Source organism: Antrostomus carolinensis, unplaced genomic scaffold (assembly GCF_000700745.2).
Source record: "Antrostomus carolinensis isolate BGI_N321 unplaced genomic scaffold, ASM70074v2 scaffold14987, whole genome shotgun sequence".
NCBI lineage: Eukaryota > Metazoa > Chordata > Aves > Caprimulgiformes > Caprimulgidae > Antrostomus > Antrostomus carolinensis.
Genome location: NW_010325451.1, coordinates 1 through 19265, shown reverse-complemented (window position 1 = coordinate 19265; position 19265 = coordinate 1). Strand labels below are relative to the sequence as shown.

The window sequence follows — 19265 nt, the reverse complement described above, 5'->3', positions numbered from 1 at the left end:
TGCGGGGAGGGGGCAGGAGCCGGCCGATCTGCTTCGTTTTAACAGTTCCTGGGAAAAACACCGCAGCTCCCGAGCTGGCGTGGGCGGGACGGTGCGTGTTCCCAGCCCCTCCCTGGGCTGTCCTTCACTCGAGCTGTCCCCGCAGCTCTGCCCGCACACCCCGAAGGTGGCTGACTGCCTTGCAGAGTCCGGAGCGCGCTGCTCGTAGTCTTCGAGTTATACCTTGACACTCCTCTCAAGAGCACAGCTGCCAAGTAATTAGCTCGATGCCTTTTTGTTATTATTTGGTGTGTCGCAGGAAGTTCTGGCTTGCAAACCTTAGATTTTTCTGGTATCAGTAACATACAGTGCTCACGGTGGGACAGGACCGGGGCATGTCTGTGAGTCATGAAGCAATTTGAGTTTTGGCTCAATTGACAATGGATTTACTTTCTGGTAACTATTGCAAGAACTTATAAACAGTTCCTGGTAGCTTTGCCAGTTACATATACATTGATATAGTTACCTGAATTGTGCATTTCCACTGTTTGCTGGTGCCTGCTGTTACCTGTGTCCTTGTTCTTAACGTGAGAATTCTCTTACTAACTGGCCACTGGCAGGCAGAGGAATAAAGACAGAGACCTTCCAGCAGGGCAGAAGGACCAGGCACGACAGACGCAAGGTGCATCTGTGCACCTACAGCAACAGCATCTGACAATGTTGAGGCCTGGGAAGCGAGCAGAAGTCCAGCCAAGGAAACAGGAGATTTTTTTTCTCTCCAAAGCATCCAGAAACCATTGGATAATAATTTACAAAACACAAGTGCAATGGAGAAGTAGGTAGATTTAGGTCTTATTTTTCTGCTTGGACTTAGGAACTTTTGAGTGAAGTCCTTTCCAATGATGAGCTCATTAACTTTAAATTAAATGGAGCTGCAATTTCAAAACGGTTCTGGAATGCAAACTGAGAGTGAGCAGTTTGTGCTATTCTCATGCAAACAGCAATCCCATTAGGAGAGTTTTCTTCGTTAAGGAATATACTCGAACACAGCACAACTGTACAATAAAAACCTTTGAAACAGAAACCTGAGATGGATCATTTGGGTTTTGTTTTTTTTCCCCATTCTTGTGGTGATTCTCAGACATATATTCTTAGATGTCATGTCTGCTTATTTACATTATTCGCAGTGCTACTGAATTTTAGCGTTGTCCTGCATAACTGGGTTTTGTAGACATGGTCTGCCACCTCCACTTTTAAAATAACTGATTGTTTTAGAATATACTTTATATGCATTTTCAGGAAAGAGAAGATGCAGCATATGCTGATATTGTTCCCAGTTGAATTACTGTGTCAGAGAATTAAATGAAGTATAACTGAAATTGTCTCCTATTACTAAGGTATTGCTGAAATCCTAATGAACCGACCCCACGCCAGAAATTCATTGGGAAAAGTATTTGTAAATGAAGTGAGTATGGGCCTGGCCTGTCAACATGTTTGGAATCATGATCAATAACTAAATGCAATAAGAATAGTTATGGGAAATCTGAAGCAAAAACTTAATCTCTTGCAGAAGGTGAGTGGGAGACTGCACTGGGGAAAGGCAGGTCAGCCTGGAGAAAAAGAGATCATAGTATGTCTGTACTGCAGTACCTTCAGATGTGGACTGGACAGAGATATTGGAGTTATCTAAGTTAGCAACTTGGATGCAAGTTAATTGCCTCACTTGCATAATTAAAACAAAAATATCCTCATTGTCAGACCTTAGCAGATGATCTGTTCAAGACTGATACATTCTAGAGAAAGTCTGGCTCATGCCTGGACAGGAAGGGGAGTTTAAGGTACAGCAAAGGTTCATCTCTGAATGGAAGAAGAAAAAAAAGAGATGGGGGAAACATGTCATTCTGAGGCTGTCATGGAAAGATCTTGCTGGGCTCCACATATATGATTTCCAGGAAATTGCTGGCACCTGCAGGGAAAAAAAAAGAAACTTTTATCATAATTAGGAGCTTGCTATGATTTAGCTATATACATCCATACGCTTAAAGTTTTTCTTCTCTTGTTTGTACTCCCTCCCTCATAGCTGTTCAGCGCTCTAGAACAACTCCGCTCTGATGAGAAGGTTCGCGTGGTGGTGTTCAAGAGCCAAGTGAAAGGTGTATTTTGTGCTGGTAAGTAACAGGGGTTCTGCAAACTGTTGTTAAAATTTGATGGCTCTTAGGGCTGTGTGCTGATCAGATTGTGTAGAAAAGCAGTTGGAATTGCATGCTAAAAGAAAAACAGGCTGGCTTTTGTGTAGCAAATAACAAACACTTTGTTCTCTCCTTCACCTGTCTGCCTCTTGGCTTCAGTGAGGAAGACGTGTGTGATGGAGTGGGCTGCACAGGCTGCGGGGTAGTACTGTTTGTTTTCCATTTGTAACCCTCTTCAAGCATACGTGCCTCTGCTATCACAGTCCTTGGTTTCCAGCTTTATGGATTATCATCCTTACACACAGTGATTGGTGTTCCTCTGTGAAATCTGTTTGAAGGGCACAGAGGAGCACCCTAGCCACTACTCCAGCCCAAATGTTCACACTCCAAATTCCACTGACCTAACTTAACCAGGACATGGTGTTTCAAGACTTCTGAAATGCTCTGCCCTCTGAGAGGGACAGGAGGGAACACAGTTCAGATGTATTTTCCCTGTTCCTGGATTCTAACCTTTTTCTCCTCTCTTTAGGAGCGGACTTAAAGGAACGCGCAAAGATGGATGATGCAGAAGTTGGACACTTTGTTAAAAGGCTGAGAAATCTCATGGATGAAATAGGTGAATGATTGTCTCAGTTGGGAAATTTTTGCTATACTGCCTGTACAGAGACATTTAGAAGTGCTGCAGGAGGGGAAGGATGCTAGCCCCAGCAACTTACCCATTTAGGGGGAGCTTCCCAAATGGCTCCAGCTTATGCCTGAAACAAAGATCTGATTAGAATTAAATACCAGTTTTGATGCTGCCACTCTAAGGACTCTAAGCATTTCAGTGCTGCCTTTTCCATGATGAAGAGCAGCACACACACATGCATATAGTAAATACCTGCTCTAACAAAGCATTCCATGTACAGTTCTGTGTAATCCGTGCTAGACAGAATGAGCTAGGCTGGTTGTCCCACTTTGCTCAGAAGCACTCATGATACGGTGTGACCTAAGAATGTGGATTTGGATCTCTGAATGGATTTGCTAAATTGATTTGTTGAATGTCAGGGATTTGGTACCTATAACTCCCTCCCTCCCCCCTCCTTTTTTCTTTTTTTTTCTGTGAAAGGAATACAGATTTCTGCAACTGATTTTCTGCCCCTATTTATGAATAATTCTGCTCTCACTGGAGAGGAAAACCAAAGTGAAATCTGACTGAAATACAAAACAAAATTGCAGTAATTAAAAAACAAACAACAATGTAGAGAGAATGACCCTGTCTCACAAACTACAGAAGCAGGTGGAGGTGGGGGGTGGGGTTAGTCACAGCACAGAACTAGCACACATCTGCCTCCAGCTCCCCAAGTATTTTAATAAGTATTTTATCAAGCAGTCAATCTCCAGGTACCTCAGGTTCCTCATCTATGAGGAGACAACAGTGTTTACCAAGTTTGGGAGCCTTGGCTAAGCAAAGCACCAGAAAAGCTAATCTTTGTAACGGTGACTAGGAACGGTGTCTTTGTTTTGACTGTTTAACTGCAGCGGCTGGATATTCACATAAATTTGCAAGGAGACAATTAATCCTGTTTTGTGTTGCAGTACTTTGTATTTGCATGCTTCTTTGCATGTAAGAAGAATGTTTTACATCCTTACAAAGAAGGGAAAGTGCAAAAAGACAGTTTCTACTGTTTAGAGACAGTCAGAAAGTTTGTGGCAGAAGATAAATTCTTGAGCAAGTTTGAATTTGACAATTATTAAAAGCTTTAGAATTTAACTATTTAAATTCCAGGAACAGAACTTCTGGAACAACACAATATAACCTGTATTACCTTCTCTAGCTGCCTTGCCTGTACCCACAATTGCTGCAATAGATGGCTACGCATTGGGTGGTGGACTAGAACTGGCCTTGGCTTGTGACCTTCGAGTAGCAGGTTTGTGTGTTGCATAATATAGGATTCTTCTTGTAATCGGTGACTATATTTGAAAGAGAACTTACACACATGATAGCAGACTGTTACTGGAATCCAGGAGGCTAAGAGAGGAACTTAGACAGTTCAGGAAATGAGTAGGCATTTGTCCAGAAACTGTGACATTTAGTTACTATTGGGAAAGCAGTTTTCTAGCTTAAAAAGTAATGCCTATTTTTAGACAAGACTAGGATTCCTTCAGAAAACTATTTACTGGTGGAATTAAATAGTTATTAGCATTAGATCGGCACTCTGTTTAGATCTAACCTTTCCTAGTTAAATCAGTTTGGACTGGAAGACTTCCTTCTTCTGTTTTCATTCTTCCATCCATTACATTTCCTCTAGTATGGACCCAACCATTCTTCCGGATAAAGTTGCTACATTAGGACCAAGCAGCCATACTACACATCCCTCATCTGACTTGAGGTGGATGTTGATTAAGCACTGTAGTATTCAGACTTTCTAGTTAGCAGCAGGTTGTAGTTTTATTAATCAGTTCAGTATGGAAAATTTGTAGTTATACAGATCAAAAAGTAACTAAACCCCCCCCTTATTTTTTAAATAGCTTCATCGGCTAAAATGGGCCTTATTGAGACCACAAGAGGCCTTCTTCCTGGAGCAGGTAACCTTCATCACATCTTCAGTCTCTTACTTTCTCAGCTGTATAGTAAATATTTTGCCATTAGAGCACCTGAAGTATTTTGAAGGTGAATTAGAAGTAGCATTTTACAGTGACCCAAGAGAGCTGTGAATTGAGTTCTGTTCCAAGCCCTGTCTTGGACTTGCTGTGAATTTAGGAAAGTCCTTTCACAACGTTTGCTGTTTATCGAAATACTCAGGTTGCTGAAGCCTTTCAGATTACTAGCTGAGTATGTCAACATTTTGCAAGGCGTTATTAAAGAAATACAGGATCCCTTTATTTTTCAAACCTCCTTGTTATATAAGGAGACACAATACGGTCGCTTTTTTGGGTGTTTCTCAGAAATGGAAAATGGTGGTTTTGCTGTTGTCATAAGGTGGAACCCAGCGCCTGCCCAGATGTGTTGGAATAGGTCTTGCAAAGGAACTCATTTTCACTGGCAGACAGATTGATGGACAACAAGCCTTCTCCATGGGATTAGTAAATCACACAGTGCCACAAAACAACGAGGGAGATGCAGCTTACCAGAGAGCACTGACTTTGGCTAAAGAAATCCTTCCTCAGGTAAGTGCAGTATTCCTGGGGTCAATACAAAGAAGGCGTTTCTGCTTCCCTTAAGAGAGAGCAAACAAATAATTGAAATTCCTTTCTATGAAATTAATATTAAAGTCTTGATTCCTGATATTTAAGTCTCTTGAGTCTGGCCTTTTTTGCAAATGCAGTTTCTGTAGGAACAAGCCTTAACACCCAGCTGCTCTAACCCGTAGGACAGTTTTACCTCCTAGCTGCGGTTATGCAGGCCTGTAGGACACATTCAGACCTGGCCCTGTGTGCACCTGTTAACTGTAGATAATGCCAACTTGTTTTTTAAAAACACACATTAACTTAATGCAAATTTCTATAGGCTAAAAGGTAATTTGGAGGTAGGATAATGATATAACAAGTATGCTACTATGAACTGCTGTGGCTTGAATTATTTTTAAATGTTTGTTGTGGTTTGTTTTTTGTGTGTGTTGTTTTTTGTTTTTTAATAAAGGCTCCATTTGCTGTGAAAATGGGAAAACTGGCAATAAACAGAGGAATGGAGGTAAGTTTGCTTTTTTTTTTTTAAATACTGAGGTAAATGAAGCAGACAGGCAGCTTTCACAAATTACTACAGTAATTTTACAAATTACTACAGTAAAAGTGTTTAGAGCAGATGAATTACAACCCTTGTTTAGACAAGGCATTTAAAACCATTTCAGGTGTTTTAAAGATTTTCTTTAAAGACAAAATTAATATTGCAGGAGATGCTAACACTGTAGTTGTAATACAGAGTGAATATTTATTGATTTGAGGGTTATGAAGTAGTTTTGAGGTCAAAAAACTCACAAATCTCACTCGTTGCCTCTCATCCCCAGGTTGACATTGCGTCAGGGATGGCTATTGAGGGGATGTGTTATGCCCAGGTAGGTTACCTCCAGAATACATTCCTGAACAGAACACCTGTACACTTTCTAAAGCCAGGGTATTCACAGCAGTCCTCTTCTGTTTTCCTCTCTACAAGGGAACACTGACAGCTAAATCCAAAGCTTTGAGAACACACTCGAGTGCAGTTCCAGATTTCTATTTCAGAATATGAACTGGTGTGTCATGCATAGCTGCCTCTCTCAGCCTGCCTGAGACCAAAGTCCTTCCTTTAAATACCTTTCTGTCTAAAGTCATTGTATATTCTTAGCTTCAACAATATGTTAATTATAGGATGAGCTTTACAAAGGGTTTTAGTTCTAAAAAAAATGAAAAAGATTCCTCGTGCAGTCATTCTTTCTGACAAGTTTTGAGAGCACACACCTTCCTCAGCTAATGGAACGATGTAACTGCTGTGCCTCTCAGTGTATTTTAAGATGGTAAAGTATTAAGTTTATGGAAAACTGTTTTCCTGTATTGTTCTCTAGTCTATGGCCTTTATCTTAGACATGTCGCTTGTGATTAATGCTACAACCCACTATTTTCCTAATTGCAAACCGTGGAAGGTGGGACTGAAATGCACCATTGAAAGAAAAGCAATCTTAGTCTTATCTTAGACCACTACTGCCCAGTTAGTCAGTACTTTAACATATCAGCCTTGTCAATGAAAAATGAAAGACATACCTTTTTTTTTTTTCTCTTTCTTTTACATGTAGAATATTCCCACGAGGGACCGTCAGGAAGGGATGGCTGCCTTCAGGGAGAAACGGCCGCCTCAGTTTATTGGCAAATAGCACTTCCGAGCTTCCCCTTGATTTTTTGAAGGTAAAGAAGGACTGAAGAGGACCCACGGATTTCTGGGGATTATTTTTATGACTGCACTCTGTGTACTTAGCTCCGTGCCTCGGACTGCATTTCTGAATACTCCACTGGATCATTTTGCTGTTAAGAATTCCCAAATAAAGATTTAACTTTGTACAGCTGATCTTTTTACAGAGCATACAGCTTAAGTCAGTGGTTATGGTTCTCAAACAGAGGTCAAGTAAGGAATATGGCAAAGCTTTGGCTTACCATGAGCAAATTAAAAAAACACAACAAACCCAACCCACAGAAACCATGCTGCATTAATAAGAAAAAAAATTCACTCTGAAGAGAAAGTTAACTTACTTGCTTCCCACTATCAGTGCTCTTCCAACTAATGAGACAGAACTAGCAGTATGAACGCAGAGCAATGGTGTTTCATGCCAGCTCTGCTGTGAATAGTGCAAACACCGAGCCATCGCTCCAGCCAACTCAACTCACATCTCTGGTATCAGTGCTTGAGAAAATGCAGTGCCTGTTTGTGCACATACATACAGCCACCATATCAGTCTATGCTGGACATCTCAGACCTGTCACCTCTCACCCATCACCTGTCTGCTGTTGTCTGACTGGAAGTTGAATTTTTTTTTTTTCCTCCCTCTAGTTAGAGGTTCTCTAGCCCTGAGATGTGCCACACAATTTAGCTCTGCTGGGGCTTTCAAGCAAAAGTGAATTAGTATATTTAGAGAAATGTATTTTTAGTAAATACTATAGATAATAAAAATATACTTACAGAACATGGCTTACCACACTGGAACTGGGCATCGCTTCATGCTGTGATAGTCTCAAAGCAAACCACAATTTCACTTGTTAACTGAACAATTCTGTGGGTGAGGTAACCTTACCAGAATATATACGTACAAGCTTCCTAGGTAAAGATCTGCATAGGTAAAGCAAAGTCACGATCTTCAGCCTTCACAAAAAATACAGCAAATGTCACAGGCGAAATACAAGAGTTTAAAATCTGCTTCCAGAATTATTCTACCCTGGCAGGAACTCCTGAAGCTGCACAGGAATGTGAAGAGACCTTTCTGTGACTGGCACACACAAGTAAGTGTAGTGGATTTATACCTTGTAGGCATTCATGCTTTTCAGCTTAAGAGAGTTCTGCTCCCTGTTTGTTTGCCTGAAGCATGTGGGAACAAACCAAGAAGGGTATGGAAAAATCATTTACAATCTCTGTGTTTGCTGGCTGCAGAACTTAATGAAGTGGCATCTTTACCATAGTGGTGCCAGTATCACATTCATTTTGTGCTGCATGTAATACTAGATTTTTTTTTTTCCCTACAGTTTTAGTTAAGATGCTTCAGCAAGTTCTCCTGTTATTAGGAAAAACCAGTACTGTGAGGAGAGTTGTCATGTTTATTTTAAAATCTTGTAGCAATTGATTTATATTCATTCTATTAACACAATTTTGACAAGTTTTGTGTTCCATTTCATATAACAGAAGTTTCATAGCTGAAGTCCCCTAGCAGACATCGCGGAAGGGAAGCTGGTAAGGGCTTGCAGGCCATTTTTTCATTTTTTAAATCACTTTCATAATTCAAAACTACAACAAATTTCATCTCTTTCTGAATCAAGAAAGCTGTATATAACCAGAAACAGACATCAAAATTACGCTAGCCAAATTATACCTTTGTACAAAAGGCCATTACATAACATCAATTAAATTACTAGATCAGTACCTTCTGAAGTTGCTGAAATACACAGTAACTAGATTATTGAAGATTAGAGGTGATGTTTTTATTTGAAGGATGGGAGTTGGGAGAGGGAAGGAGTTAAAAATAGTAAAATATGGTCATCATGAAGAAGCCATCCCTGCTAGTGAGCTACCAAACATAAGTCTTTTTAAACTCCATTACCAATATATTTACAGAAGTCTGAATATCAATCAGTTGCCATGGAAATATGGAGACTAACCAGATAAACAGAAACAATACCCAAAATAAAACTGAATTTGAACAGACATGCAGTTTGCTTCCGTCACTTGTATTTTATCAGGCATCGGTATGCTGTGCAATATGTTTCATTCAACACATCATTTGAAACCCATAAGTAGCCAAGAAAGAAAGAAGTTGTCACAATTAGCATCTTTATGTAAAATTTCACACTCCACAAAACACACAGGGGCTTACACACACGGGGCTTACATAGAACGTTGAGTGATATTTTGCACTGTGATGACTTGGAAATATAATTCACTGCACAATACTGACAGAATATTTACAGAAAACAGCAATCGTTAGTCTCTTATAAATAAGGTGACCAAATACTCTGCGCCTCCTATCAAGACACGCAATCCCCTTCACCATGAAGGCAGGTCAGTATTTTGCTCTACTGACCCTTCTCCTTTCCCTATCAGTGTTCTAAAATGAAAGATATCACACACAACCAAAAGTAGTCAAACAACAAAACCCCCTTGTTATTATCAAGATTAAAATCTCAAGCTCAGTTCATCGTTTTAGCGTTGTGTCTCCTTTGAATCCTGTTTCTATTGCTTTACTTGAGCAGGTTTCCCCTTTCCCTGATGCAATGCCAATCCCCACCTTACTAAGAGTAGGGAGGGCTGAGGAGGCTTTACTTGAGCAGGTTTCCCCTTTCCCTGAGGAAAGCTGAACTACAAAAAGGTGTTGTTCTAGCAGTAAGGAAAACAAAAGAACACAGCTTGCAGGCAAAAGGAAAAGAAAGCTGAAGACCCCACTTGTGTTTAGAAGGGTTATGAGACAATGGACATTCTGGTCGCCTTAGTTACAAGTCTCATTGTAACCTGCATGCAATGTACTTTTAATCTGGAAAAAGTGCCGAATCTCACAACCACACACAGTTCTATTCAAACACCAAACTGGTAAACAGTGTAGTGAAGAGCAGCCATAGGGATGAAATAACTCCCTCCCAGAAGTCACAAAACAAGATACTCCCAGAAGTCTTTTTCAGATGTGCATGTTGATCTGTACAAGTCCCATCTCCTTGTAGCCAGCAGTAACCCCGCAGGTGTGACCAGCTCAAGCAGTGACCCTTTACAAGTTGCATATGCGGTTCCCATTAAAGCTGATGTTCACCAAAGGTACCGTACATGGTTCTGGGTACCACAATTATTGGCAAATCACTTTAATGGTGACCACTATATTACAAGTTACTCCAACTACACACACATCAGAAAGGACTATTACAGAGATAATATTTTACACTCCTATACCTGCAGCTTTCAGTTTGGTTTATTTTGTTGCTGTTTTCTACATGGAGGTGGTCTCCCATGACGCATAATGTGTTTTTCCAGACTATCTAGGATGGCAATAGCAATCCTTTGGACATGTGGATCAGTCTGGACGTTTTCCTTGATGTTGTATAAGTGCTGTAAACCACCCTCTTCAATTAACATGCTGCAGTACCTGGCAGCTGCAATAAAATTTAAAAAAGGGAATTAAAAAAAAAATTACCTAGAGTAAATGTAGCAGAGACTGTAAACACTGATTCAAAGCCACTTTTGTCTCCCAGACCAGGCAGCATTTAGGACACTCCCTAAAGTGTCCACCTAAGTGCATTTGTACTTTAACAAGTGACAACAACAGAGTTGTTTGGACAGGACTCTGATTGCAATCTGGTCTGTTTCCACCTCTGTCTTAGCTGACTGGAAACTGCTCTGTAATATGCACAGTATTCTCGCTCCCCCCCCCGCCTCCTCTGCAGGCATTTTAAGTGTACACATATACATTTTAAGAAATGGGAATCAGAAGTACTATAGTATCTATGAGTACCCAGGTAAAAATATCACTTTTACCAAATACCTTGGTACAGAACAGTTACCAAAAAATAGTATCAGGTATATTATGTCATTTGTACAGGCCTGTAAAGTGAACAGGAACTAGTTCCTTCAAAAACGTTTGCCAAATACTGTTGATGGTGGCCGATATAAGTTGCTATGAATGCCTCTGCAGGGATAAAATACTTTCCACTTTCAGTATCAGTTTTAAAAAGTTGAGAGCACACCTACATTAGCTCCAGCGCTATTACATGCGGGGACCATCTATAAAAAAAAGAGCCTTATGTTTAACGTAACATGTACGCTTCAGAAGTTGTTACAGAAAGGTCAGGATCATGTGATCCACAGAGCATCACCTCAGATGGCCCCGAGTTCACCATTCATCTTGGTGAAGCAACACCAGAGGGGTTTAAATGCTGACATTAAGCATGTAGCTGAGGATCACATTTACTGCAGTGCTACTAATATTTTAGTTATGTTAGCTCATTGAGGTGGATATGATACAGAGAAACAGCAAAGGAGAAAAAAAAATAAACAAGAAAAATCAATCCCATTAATTCCAGACTATTTTTTCTCCTTCATCTGAAAAAGAAAGTCAAAGTAAAGTGCCTCTCCTCTCCAGGACAAAAAGTCTTCTTGGTGCCAAGCACCAAAAGCTGAAGATCTTCCCCCCAAATAAATCTCCTTATTTCTCAATTAAACAAGTTTTCCCTCAGAGTAGGTTATTAAATTTGCTACTAAACATTTGGTTTCTCTTCAAATTTGTCCAGAAGCTTCTGGCACCAACTACCATCATAACTAAACTTCAGGAATACTGTCTTGATCTTGAATCAGAAGTACACCATCCAAATATTTCCAGCCTCTCCTCCATTCTACAGAGCACTGTCAATACAAACCTCTGTGGCATGTTGAAAGCCCAGAGGTTAAGGCAGCACAAAGTAAATACTAAAAATAAATAGAACAAATAGGATCATACTAAGTTAAGAGGGCTGAGGCACAAAGAAGGGGAGAAAGTGCTTTAATTTAATTAACAAAGAATTACAGGGTCTTAATTAAAAAATATTATCTAGAACCTGATCAGTAAAAAAAACTCTGTCAGAACAGTCCTACTTCAACATGGGAAAAGTCCTCACAGATCTCTGGACAGTGTACCCTGGGAACAGTACCTCAGTACAGTCAGGAGCTCTATAAAGAGCAGGAAAACAGTACTTTACATGCAATTACATTTTATGCCATATTATTGTTTGGTTCTGAATAGATGTCTTTTCACTGCAGAAACAGTGATTTATGGGACAGGGATAAACAAACATAGATACACTGCTGTCATGAAGATTAAAAAACTGCCACAGAAAATACTTTTAATACTTTAGAGGAAAGCTGCTTTATATCTGGTAGAAGTTAATGAAGACACACATGTTCACATCACACAAGTTTATATTAAAAAAAAAGACATTTAAAAGCCAGTCTTACACTTAGGTATGCTCAGGGGATTTACTTCCTTTCCCAGCACTTGGGCATTTCATCACATGGTCTCAAATCATTTTATAAACAAGACATTGGCATTCTCATTTTGCAGATGGGAAAGACAGATTAAGAAACTGACCTTCACGTCACAGCAAGTAATTGCAAAAAGGCGATTAGAGACAAGGATTACCTAAAACTTCTGTTCTAACATTAAGAGGTAGCTATCTGCTACAATCATTTTTCTTAACTTAAAATAAGTTTGTTGCCCATTATTAATATTTACATTCTGAATAAAAACACCTGTGTAAGACAAAAATGTAGCTAATCTTAACAAATGTCCACATTTTGGAATTAATACTGTGCATTTAAATGTAAAATTCCAGTAAATAAAAAGAGTATAAAGAACTTTATTATTACTCTCCTTCCCTGCCTCATTTAGTCAAAGCCTAAATGTAGTTTCTCCAGAGGATTAGGAGTGAATACCATAGGAATTATTATTTTTCCCACTTTATGCTAGTGAATAGTATGCTAAGAAATAAGTTTTTTAAAGGGTAATATTATCTTAATACATACGATTTTTGCTGCAGACGTGCTGCATGGCCCAAACTGCCCATAATTGAACACCAGGTGTCATGAAACATCCAAGTAGTGGAAAAAACGGATTGAAAGACCTATAAAAGAAGAGAAGAACAGCTACTCTTTACAACGAGGTAGTATTACTTCAGAGGTCACATGTCTACTCATTCAGCTACAGGTTTAACTTGGAGGGACACTTGAAAACTAGTGTTTTAGATGCAGCAAGTGAGCTTTTTAATGTTTAAGACAACTACTAGCAAAAATCATATATAGTGGATATGTGGTATGCTTTTACCAGAGCATTTGGATGCCTCTTGCTCTTTAAAAAACAGGAGTAAAAACAGTGGAAATTATTATAAAGATTAGATGAACAGCAATTATCCAATTGCACTTTTTGACCCCAAGCTTCTTTATTTAGGACAGATCATGCTAACCTAGTGCTAGCCAATATAACCTTACTGGCTAATCTTTGCCTCTAAGTCTTTTAGACGTGCAGCTGAACAGCTTCAGTAGAAAAGCAGGCAGACCAACTTTTCTTTTTTTTTTTTTTTAACAAGAGTCCCTAACTTTTGGTCACAAAGGGAAAATTAACACACTGTATATTTTAAGCCGACTGGTGTTTTTCCACTGGACAAAACCATGTCTGGCTAGCAGTTCACCCTCCTTTGGGAACAAGTTTTAAACCCAGTTCAGTTTATTTTCCAAACTCAAGACAATAGTTACCTGTAAGCCACCATCTCACATTCTGGGGTTGGCCAATTCAAAATGGCAGAATGCTGCAAAATACAGAACCAAGAACACTCATTGTTAAATACAAACACTGAAAAAAGATAAGAGAGTATGATAAAATTCACCATTATTTCTGTACCAGCTGTTCAAGGAGAGATGTCCTCTGGCTGCGACTTAATGTCCAGGCCTGCTCTCCTCGAGATATCAAATGAGCAATAATCCCTGCTGCAAAGTAGCTAACTTCCACCTCCACACTGTGCAATAATTTACTGATGTGGTCTATAAAGTCCTTCCACATTAATTCAGAATGGAGTTCTTTAACTTCAGCTATGTTATTCTGGAAGGGGGGGAGAAAAGAGAAAATATGAACAGAAGCAATATAATATGAAGGAGATAAACATATAAACTTGAACTACATTGTGTAAGTAAACACGTATAAACATCAGGACAAGATTTTCATACATCCAGGTGACCACCAGGTACCAAAATATTACTTTTGCTTTTGAAAACTTTTCCAAGTCTAATGCAGGAATTTATCTCAAAACAAAGAGGTTTTCTCATAAGTAATTTTAGGCCACTAGCATGCAAATTACACAAAATTAAAGGCTAGTTTTAACATTCTCAAACACATTCAATTTCAGTAGGCTTCAGCAGTGCACAGTTCTGAATTCCATTGATTGTCAATTTACTTTTTGCATTTGGACTCATCTGAAACCTCACTCACTGCCCTTTCTTAAAAGCTCTTTTTGTTCACTGTAACCACCAATTTCAATATAACTAGTGCTTTTGGAGAATTGGTAAAACAGCCTAAAACAATGTCTATTGTGAATAACGCAGACTATAAAGATTAAAGAAGAACACTAAAATATTAAGCAAGTTTTCAGATTAACATGGAGTTAAAAAAAAAAATGTCCATCTCACCAGAAGTCCAAGAACTTTCTGTTGGATGGATGATTCAGATGGAAAAGACTGTGGAAACAAGAAACAAACTATAAGTAACCATTTATGCTTATTATTGAAACAATGTTAATTGTAAACATATGTTGATAATTCACCACCAAAACTGTTGTTCTCACCTCTAAGACTCTCATGAAAAGTTCTAGCCCTTGATTTTCAATGAAGTGCCGACATGTTGTTGGAGATTCATCAGTGAGGTTCCAAAGTGCACTCAGTGTGAACTTGAGGGTAGTATCTACAAGATTCTGATTTGTTTTTTGTTTAACTATTTGTAAAAGTTGCTGGAAATAAAAAATAATCCAAAAATCCCAGTTATGATTGCATATCAAAAAAATGTATTAGGTCCTCTGCTTCTTTCTGCATTGACTGGGGTAATGCATACCTATCATTTATATGCAGAGTAAAGATCTACATGTTTAGGGTCAAACTTTACAAAATAAAATAGCTGTTAAACTTTTTACCTCCCCTTTGAACATGATTGCCCACTAGAGGAATTCCTTTGTTTTCATCATAATTACACATGTGGTACTATTACGGATGGCACAAAGCCATCTGTAAAACTCTGGACCTCATGTGAACACTGACAGCACTAACTCTTTACTTCAAACATTCTCTTTTTTTAGCATGTTTTTGTCTTATACAATGGATTTCAAATCAAGAGATCTCTTGCTGTTTTACTTTGTATTAATTGTGTCAAGTTTTTCCACTTTGGCTTCTTTTCATCTATACTATTATGTCTCACTGCCACTGTCTCGGATATTACCTCTAACAAATTCTCTACGCTTTTCTGTCCTAAAGAACTTTCAAATGAATACAAGTTAATGTGTTCTTGGAACTCTACCTATTTATGTTTATTTTATATCTTTAGGAATACTGTTAGCATGCATAGCTAGAGAGGATGGTATATATTCCTGACTGTCAGGAAAGTATTTGACTTACCCTAACAATGAAGAGCTCTGCGCCAAGTTGAGCCGTTTGCTCTGTTGAAAGCTGTAAAGAAACAAAACCACATCAACAGTTTTTTTTAGACTTCAGAAACATTATCTGATCATCTCAAAGTTTAAATTTCATACCTTTGCAGCAAGAATAGAAATTATGGCTACAGCCATCCTTTGCATGTTTTGATCTTCGTGATTACACAGCCACTGCATAACAAGTTTGGCTGCTTCAAACCTGGAAGTTAAAATAAATTTAATTTTCATAAGTCTCATAAGTCTTAGTAAAGATGTATACAGACAACACAGCAGATATAAATGCATCCAATACAAAAGAAACCAGGAGAAACACACCTAATATCAAAAGGTACACAGTGAAATTACAAGTACTGCATGAGGCTCAATCAGCTTCAAGCTGTTTCCTTAGGGTCTCTTACTTCTAATTATATATCAAAGTGCACAGGAATTGCTTCCAATGAAGGAAGAAAAATTTGGCACAACCTGCTGAAACATCAGACCAATGCACTTCAAAGCATTTGGACAAAACGTGTAAGGAGAAAAATCTCTGCAAAAAGCAACCCCAGAGTTCCCCAGAGAAATCCTGACTTCGGTTGCATGCAATTAGTGATAGACCCATCTAGGTGAAGTAAAAACCACTTCTATGCCAAAGGATTTTTTTCAGACCTGAATTCAAAACAGTTGTGAACTACAGGCCCAAAGTACTACAGGCCAGACACATTCAGTACACTGGAATGACTTAAACTGAGCAAAACTAAAACCCAAAACAAACCTTCTGAAGGATCATCAAGTCTCTAGGGTAGCCATGACTTTTCAAAGACCAAGAAGTCATAAGCAAATTTCAGTACTAAACAACAAAGAAAAGTATTCTATAATGCTACTACTCATTTTAACTGACATATAAAACTTGCCTGTTAAATGGAACATCCTGAAGGATTCTGTCACTGCATAGTGAAAGAAGGCAATTCTTTTGCAGCTGTAAGAAATGAAAAATAATTACTTCAGACACATACATATTTCAGAATACTTTCTTGCTATGAATCACTGAACATATCCATGAGCTGTACTGAAAATAATCATAACAACAACAAATCTTTCCCTCCTGTATTTAAATTGATGCACCTCAAAATGAATTAAGCAGTTCTGAAAATGCCACAGGGCCAGCTGAATACTCAAGCCCCATTAAAGTTGAATGTGAACATTGAAAAAATTAAAAACAAAAGACTTTTAGAAACGACCAAAACATTTGACAGAATATGTATCTAGAACTGTGGCTGAAACTATAGATATGAATGGAAGGGATACCAAATCAGGGCTCATTTACCTCCTATTATTTAACCTTAAAAACTGATGTTTTCAATAGTGACAATTGCCTAAATCACACTATGCCATTTAAGCACTGTCCAAGTAGATGAGACTTTTCCAAAAGCCAGTAATATCACATGCTGTATCATTAATCATAACATCATTATCAGTAGCTTGATCAGTGATGAAACTCTCAAACTCCAACTGCAGTACTGATCATTCAGAAATGTGCTTAGTAATTAGAGACAAAGGATTTCCACACTGACTCTCTGAAGGATGCACGTTCCTTCCATGCATCAGTCATTCTTATCAAGCACAAATCTTTGAATAATCATAAGGAAGTAATTATTCACATATCTAAAGTTTGTCAGGAGAGATTTGTTTACGACAGGACAATATAACCACTGTGCATTTCTACTTCATCCTGTCCGGATAACGGTTCCATCAGGATAAAAATCATCATTTTGTCAGATATCCATCAGCATCACCTCTTGGTTTCAATCTTTCTTCTGTTTTGGTTAGAGGAGTGAGATGTTTGACGACCTTCTCAGCAAGATCACCTCTAACTGCAACCAACTCATACAAAAATATTTTCTGCTTCATTCATGAGTTTAATTTCATGGAATTATTTTCAAGAAGCCACATTATGGAAACACTAGCTCTACTAACTACAGTCCTATAAGGCAGGAAGTACAAAAGGAAACAGCATTTACTTAAAACCTGCACAAACACATCCGTATAAGTACTTGCTTACAGCTGCTCTTAAGATCATAAGATGTAAAGAAACCTTCTGTAAGATCCACAAGACAGAGAAACCAATAGAAAACAAAGAAATGTCATCTTTTACCTGTTGATGATTTGGGAAGTGTTCCATGGCCTTCAGGAGCAAGTGAGTGACATCGGCCAGAAGTCGCACAGGCATGCCTGCTGCTAAATCCTGCTTGGTCAGGTTAAAGACACATGCACTTGCTGCTAACTGCACAGGCAAGTTCAGGGGGTGATTTCTCATTCCAATAACCACAAGCTGAAATGCAAGAGTTTTGCCCCCATTAGTTACTTACACATTTGTGCACACACCCCAAGAGCAATTCTCTGTTGTTTAAGGCCACAAGAATGACTCACAGCACCTAATTTCTGCCTCCCTTTTACTTAAGTGAAAACCCCATCTGGTGTGATTTTAATTCTCAGGAGGAACACTTCCTTCTGCTCAGTGATTCAAAGCTGACAGCTTCTATTTCTCCAAGTCCTTTTGCAGTGGTTGCAGCAGCCTCTCAAAGGAGATGCTGCATAGAATGCAAAAGATTCCTAGAAAGATCCAGGGTTTGCTTTACACACTGGGATAAAAGAAAAAAATAAATTAAAAAAAAATCACCAAACCCTTTCAGAGAGGAATGAGATAGGACAGAGCTTCTGCAGTGTAATATATGCTGATTGTGATCTTACCCAAGAAAAATATTTTTCTTGTTGATTATTGATTACCAAATTTTGATATTGAAGACAATAAAATCAAGGTCGCTTGTTCAACTTCAAAGATGATAGCAAAACCAAAAATCATCTGTCCTACTGATGCCTCTTTTTATGGTTACAGTAAAGAAATTAAACCTTCTCTGGTGTTCTAGACACAGAAAGCCAGTGCCTAGAATCGATTTCTAAGGAAGTTTCTAGTATCTTCCAAGTTAGAGCCCAATAGAGAACACTAATGATACTTATTCACTTGATATGATACTGGAAAGTGGCAGTGGAAAGAAATATCACTGAATGCCTTCCTTATTATCACTGCTTTGTAAGCATTAGCAGGAGGCACTATTGTACCTGGGGAGTAAGACTACCCAGATCTTTGATTTGACCCAGTACAGATATGTTCTAATGACAGAATTCAGCACCTGAAGAAAACTTTGTATCATATTCAAAATTACATTTAAAAATTAATTTAGATACTACTAATTTTAGATACATTATTCTAGATCAATTTTGCCTAACATAAAAATGCTACAGAGCAAGTTCTACATTACTATTGTTTAAATAGTTGCTAATTTTTATCCAACATTACAATTTTAATCTTAAAAATCACAACCAAAAACTGTAAAAGCTGATAAAATAATTTAAACCAGGGTTTTGGGGATGGGCTCCTTTTAAGGAACAATGCACGACAATCGTCAAAACTATTATTTTACCTTTAAAATTTCAGGCTTTGTTTTTTCCATTACATGTGTCAGGCTGAATAAATGAAAGAGTGCTTCTCTCACAAAGAACGCCCGTTCACTGTAACGCTTCAGTGCTTCAGAAATCTGAGTTTCATTTGCTTCTCCTGACACCTGTGAACAGAGAAATAGACTTTAGTTCAAAGTGTCATCATTTTACTTTTAAAATTTTCTGGAAAGCTGCAGTTTTAAAGGTGGTGATATTTGTAGCCAAATCCTTCAGTAAGCAAATTATTATCTTTTAGCCATTACTTTCCTT

General features: G+C 38.4%; 2 protein-coding genes across 4 annotated transcripts; one reads left to right on the top strand and one right to left on the bottom strand.

The window, feature by feature from the left end:
• The first annotated feature begins 1381 nt into the window (after positions 1 to 1381).
• Positions 1382 to 7180, top strand: ECHDC2 (enoyl-CoA hydratase domain containing 2). 3 transcript variants are annotated; one of them, XM_010171214.1, is made up of 9 exons: positions 1382 to 1444; positions 2060 to 2147; positions 2698 to 2784; positions 3986 to 4078; positions 4680 to 4736; positions 5131 to 5318; positions 5791 to 5841; positions 6155 to 6202; positions 6917 to 7180. In XM_010171214.1, exons 1-9 carry the CDS (start codon positions 1394 to 1396, stop codon positions 6992 to 6994), a joined length of 741 nt encoding a protein of 246 aa, XP_010169516.1. In that variant the 5' UTR covers positions 1382 to 1393; the 3' UTR covers positions 6995 to 7180. The 3 variants fall into 3 exon arrangements, with proteins under 3 accessions (XP_010169516.1, XP_028941606.1, XP_028941607.1); XM_029085773.1 differs by lacking the exon at positions 3986 to 4078; XM_029085774.1 differs by lacking the exons at positions 3986 to 4078; positions 5791 to 5841 and having other exon boundaries at positions 6917 to 6994.
• Positions 7181 to 9829: 2649 nt separating this feature from the next.
• Positions 9830 to 19120, bottom strand: LOC104518576 (protein zyg-11 homolog B; the record flags this gene model as incomplete). The annotated part of the gene is made up of 11 exons (XM_010171216.1): positions 9830 to 10457; positions 12859 to 12956; positions 13585 to 13637; positions 13730 to 13927; positions 14512 to 14559; positions 14667 to 14828; positions 15487 to 15537; positions 15621 to 15720; positions 16412 to 16476; positions 17653 to 17829; positions 18980 to 19120. Coding segments are annotated over 11 exons (1284 nt in total), but the record flags the coding sequence as incomplete, so codon positions are not given.
• Between the last annotated feature and the right edge of the window lie 145 nt (positions 19121 to 19265).

Excerpts from the sequence above, each read along its gene's own strand:
- ECHDC2 (XM_010171214.1), top strand. The coding sequence starts at position 1,394 with ATGAACCGACCCCACGCCAGAAATTCATTGGGAAAAGTATTTGTAAAT. Across the intron at positions 1,445-2,059 it reads GAAAAGTATTTGTAAATGAA|CTGTTCAGCGCTCTAGAACA; the intron begins GTGAGTATGGGC and ends CCTCCCTCATAG. Across the intron at positions 5,842-6,154 it reads CAATAAACAGAGGAATGGAG|GTTGACATTGCGTCAGGGAT; the intron begins GTAAGTTTGCTT and ends TCTCATCCCCAG.